The sequence below is a fragment of the Austrofundulus limnaeus genome, unplaced genomic scaffold (genome assembly GCF_001266775.1).
Source record: "Austrofundulus limnaeus strain Quisiro unplaced genomic scaffold, Austrofundulus_limnaeus-1.0 Scaffold160, whole genome shotgun sequence".
Lineage (NCBI taxonomy): Eukaryota > Metazoa > Chordata > Actinopteri > Cyprinodontiformes > Rivulidae > Austrofundulus > Austrofundulus limnaeus.
Genome location: NW_013952562.1, coordinates 326,152 through 330,860, shown reverse-complemented (window position 1 = coordinate 330,860; position 4,709 = coordinate 326,152). Strand labels below are relative to the sequence as shown.

The following is a 4,709-nucleotide window of genomic DNA, read 5'->3' as shown; positions in this document are numbered from 1 at the left end:
CATTAACATTATGCGAACAAACCCCACACATTTTAAAAAATGTGCCATAATTGATAGGGCAGCTGATATTTATTTACTGTGCATTAGGCCTATGTTCTGTAGCGGTTTATTTAAGTGTATTTGAAATGGTGCAGCTTGTTGGATGCAATATTTATTTATTTATTTAAAGTGATGTGCTCCATAAACACTGGATATAAAAATCTGATCGTTCAAAAGCCTTAAAAACGACCAGACTTTGAGTCTTCGCTCCCAGCCTGTCGCCCACCTTTAGATATTTCACAACAGCAGTTACGGTGGCGGTACGTGTACCTGTACCTACATGTACCTGTTCCTGCATACATGACTTTGGCTTTGAGAGCTGATTTTAAGATTACATCAAATAGCTGTAACATAGAAGGCCTTCTGTTAAGACTACAAAAGTTTCAAACCCTGCCAGCAATTTCAAAATGTCACAAACTCTGAGTTCAAGATTTCCTCATAGTTCAGTTTCTTTTCTGTTCTCTCGCTGAACTTCTCGTGATCACACGGTTTTCTTCGTGCTAATCGTCTTATAGTTTATTTTCGGCCTTAGTTCAGGTTCGATTGTATTTTCCTCCACGTCAGTCAGCCTTTRTCTCTCTGCAGAAGAAAGTTTGCACAACATCTCTGTTTTAAAAGCAATAAATGTTGCACTTGACCAGCATTCAAGTTAGATTTTGTAACTCTTATGCTCATATTGACACTCTTTTTGTGTTTTGGCTCTGAATTGTTTCTGTGACGCCAACAAACTTAATTTTCTGAAGTTGTTTTGTGTGGATTTCTTAGTCTTTAATAAAATCTGAAACTTACCCCTGTCTCTGCTTTCAGGTTCAAACCATTACCTGCTACACGAACCTGCCAAAGTCCTGTACCCCGCCATCGCCAGTAACGAGACTATTGAGTGCGACTGTCGGAACATCGCCTGTGACAACGTCTTCTGGTTCTACACGGATCCCAAGAATGTCAACGTACAGTTTGTGGGAAGATGCAACAACGCTGATCGTGTCACCCATGGTGATTCTGTGGACAAAAATCGTTTTATACTCAACAAGAGGGGCAGCTCGGCCTTTGTGCTGCGCATCATCGATGTGGGGGAAAACGATGCAGGGATTTATTCCTGTATCACAAAAGACTCCAGAACCAAGACAGAAATGTACAACCCTGGGACATGTCTGCGGCCAGGAGGTTAGTATGCTTACAAAGCAAGTCACACGGGGTTTTAAAATGAGCAAATTTATAGTAATCAATGAGAAATRTCTTAGTATGACCAAAGAATTTGAAGCGACAGACCAGTTAGTCTTGTACAGGACTTTGTGTACAGTAGAAACAAGATATCACACAATAAACAACACATGAAACTAAAGATTAGGTCAAATCTGGTCAAAATGACCTCAGCACGTTTTCAGATTCCTGCTTTTTAAGCTACATTTTAATACCTGGTTCTTCTTATATAACGAGCGATTCTGGAGAAACGCTTTTATTTGTCCTAATCACGATAACCCATTAATATTTGGTCCGAGTGCCATTTTTAGGTTAAAAATAAAGGCTTCAGAAAATTTATTTAAGATTATATTTCAGATATTTCACTTAAGCGACCTGTAGATGAAGTATTGGATCATTATATTTTGACAAAATTACCGCCAGCGTTTTAAACAATGCTGCCTGTTTCTCCACACACAACTTTGACTTGATCCTCAGTTCGATGTGACGGGTCACATAATATTTGACACCAGCACATGTCAGTGAAGAGTTAATATTAGGCACATCAAGTGAGCTTAGACTCGAGTCCACCCATCTACTGAAAAAATTCACTGGACACTACACCATTTAGTGATCTCTAAAACTAAAATATCTTGATTTCGAAAACGTCCTGTTAGCTGAGCCTTCAAACAGCGCACTGACAGAAGCTGTGGAGACTGGAGTCCTTTCGATATTTAGCACAAAATATGAGGAGATTTGTGTTTGGAAGATTGTTTCTTTGTAACAACGCTTCTTGGCAATAAATCTTATAGCGGGCACCTGACTGGCAGCACCTGGAGGAACCAGAAGCTCAAAACAAGAGTCAACAGCAAAATAAGCTGTTTGGCAGAGAAGATTTGGCAATTTTTTTTCATTTGTGCAACCCACATACTGAGCTCTACTGCTCATCCTACAAATGCATGTTCCTTACAAATGTGGCACCATTTAAAAGGGAAATCAACAGACTTTCGAACGGTTTCAGATTTATTACCAAGAAGCATTGTTACAACAAAGAAATAATCTACCAAACACTAATTTCCTTACTTTTTGTGTTGAGTATTGTGACTTTTTGGTGTCTCCGTATGAATGACAACAGATTGGCACAGAATTACCTAAATATTATTATTGATATATTCAGGCACTGTGCTTTAGCAAGACTAATATAAGCAGAAAGTTGCCCCGCTGGTCAAACTGACGAGTCGCATGTGGCAACAAAACAACAACCAGTCCAAAAGATTCTGGTCAGGATCGCCGATCTTAAGTGTTTTAAATGACTCATCTAGGTTCAATATTTAATTTAATTTTTAACATTACAGCATGCATACATCCAACAGAGGCTTCCAGTCTTTATTATTATTATTATTATTATTATTATTTTGTGTTCAACGTAGGCTTCTTCAGTGTTGGACAAAAATGTCATAAGTTGTCTAAAACGTTACAGTGTGACTGTTAAATAAAAATGTAAAAAATAAATAAAACAATAAAAATGAGATGTTGAAATCCCTCACGACTCTTTGTTCTCTTCCTGATAGAGACCCCTCCAACACCGTCTCCCACCGAGAAGAGTCCCAAACCAAGGTCCTGCCCCTGTTCCTCGAACAATCTCCCTCAGGGTACGTGATGAAGAGCTTTCTTTTTATCTACACACGTACGCAACCAGAGGGAGCGTGAGGACAGGATGTAATGTTAGGTCAGGTTGTGTGGAGATGTGCGACATCGAAAAGGACTAAATGTTTTATGTGTTGGCTCCAGATGGCTGTCACTCCCTGGTTCTGTGGCCCCTGATCGGACTTGTTGGGGGCTTGGCTGCAGGTCTTCTCTGCGTGCTGTATTACTTCAGCCGTAAGTAGCCTTTCAGTCTGATTCAACAGCTGACAGTGAAAAAGGCTCTTTTCGCACTGATCAGTGGTTTTTATGCAGCCAAACAGCAGAAATTCAGCAACAGTCTGGAGTTGTAAATGTTTTAGTTTTATATTTCTTTGACCGGTTTTTATTTTTATCTACAGGGCTGCCAAAGAAATGTCACCACCACTTTGTGAAGTAAGTTCAACCCATAAAACATTTTTTTCCTGTGTGTTTAATATATATTCTTCCATTTCTAATCAGTAAAATGATAACATTTTAATATTATTGGTTTTTTTCACAATTTACCCAATTTTGTTTTTTACTTTTAAGGAAGAGGCTGACCTAGAGGAACGCACCTGCAGCTTTTCTTTAACTCAGGGTAAGGATCTTAAAGATTTATTTTTTTATGTACGATCATTTAAAGTGACTTAAACCTGACAAAGCTGCTCCTCTGACTGCAGACRCTGATTCGCTGAAGCCTTTTTATCCTGCGGAGCTCCAACATGAATCGCCCTGAAGACGTGAAGCTCCTCTGCAATGACGTATCTGCAGCTGTGTAAAATACTGTCATATAATGACAAACTTATCTTGAATATTTTTAAAAGGATGACGTTTGTGTTTAAAACTCTGTTTTCAACTTTTATACCTGATAAAAAGGTAAATGATGTCATCGTTTATTAAGGTGCTTTGTTCATTTCATTCCCTTCAGATTATTGTTGGATTATGAAAGAAACATCTTGTTTGTGCCTCTTACACAAGAATCAGTTTGTTAGCTTTGTGCCTGAATAAAATCTAAATGTCAGTTTTATTTATACAACATAAAAACAACTGAGCTTGACTAACTTTACAGTCAAACCAGACAATAATACAACAAAAAACAATCCCCCCCCCCAAAAAAAAAACCCAAAAAATAACATGTAATAAAACATGTAACTTGTGATAAAAGACAGCTAACTTAGATCTTATCTGCTAAAATCTTCTACTCTGTTTAAACCAAAGGTCCATATAAAACAATGAGACATCAGCAGGGATTTAAAGATCTCTGGAGTTTGAGTTGTGTTTATGGAAAAGTTCATCATTTCACAAGTTCGCACTGGGACATAAAGACAAACTGTCTGCTTGATCGGAGCGTCCGTCTGTTTATTTGCAGGCAAAAATCTCATCTCACCAACTTTCAGAAATACTTGTTTTCTACAATGTTTCCTTCCTTTTGTATTTGTCTTGGAGTTATGGTATGTGTTGTGTTAACATGAGCACCTTGGAGAAAAAATGTTCTTGTTTTGTTGTTGGTTTTTTTTAATGTAATGATGTTTAATCAATAAAGCTCTGTGGTGAAAAGTATACAAACCAGTCTTCTGCTCAGAAACCTTGACATGATGAGATGTTGGAGCTCTTATACAAGACTTAACTACATGAGAAGTACAGCATAGAGGGCAAATGTGTGTGTGTGTGTGTGTGTGTGTGTGTGTGTGTGTGTGTGTGTGTGGTCGTTCTTGTTTCGAAGACTTGAGCAGTGGATGAAAAGATGACATGTTTTGATTGAGTGTGAGGGCGAATGTGTGTGTGTGTGTGTGTGTGTGTGTGTGTGTGTGTGTGTGTGTGTGTGT

General features: G+C 38.3%; 1 protein-coding gene across 1 annotated transcript in view; it reads left to right on the top strand.

Annotated features, from left to right (window-relative positions):
* Positions 1 to 4,453, top strand: part of cd8b (cd8 beta) — a 5,108-nt gene extending 655 nt beyond the window's left edge. Inside the window, exons 2-7 of the mRNA XM_014017062.1 lie at positions 847 to 1,203; positions 2,790 to 2,870; positions 3,010 to 3,099; positions 3,264 to 3,297; positions 3,433 to 3,481; positions 3,564 to 4,453. Coding sequence (XP_013872516.1) covers positions 847 to 1,203; positions 2,790 to 2,870; positions 3,010 to 3,099; positions 3,264 to 3,297; positions 3,433 to 3,448 — 578 coding nt within the window. The 3' untranslated portion in view covers positions 3,449 to 3,481; positions 3,564 to 4,453. The remainder of the gene's footprint in view (positions 1 to 846; positions 1,204 to 2,789; positions 2,871 to 3,009; positions 3,100 to 3,263; positions 3,298 to 3,432; positions 3,482 to 3,563) is intronic.
* Positions 4,454 to 4,709: the final 256 nt, after the last annotated feature.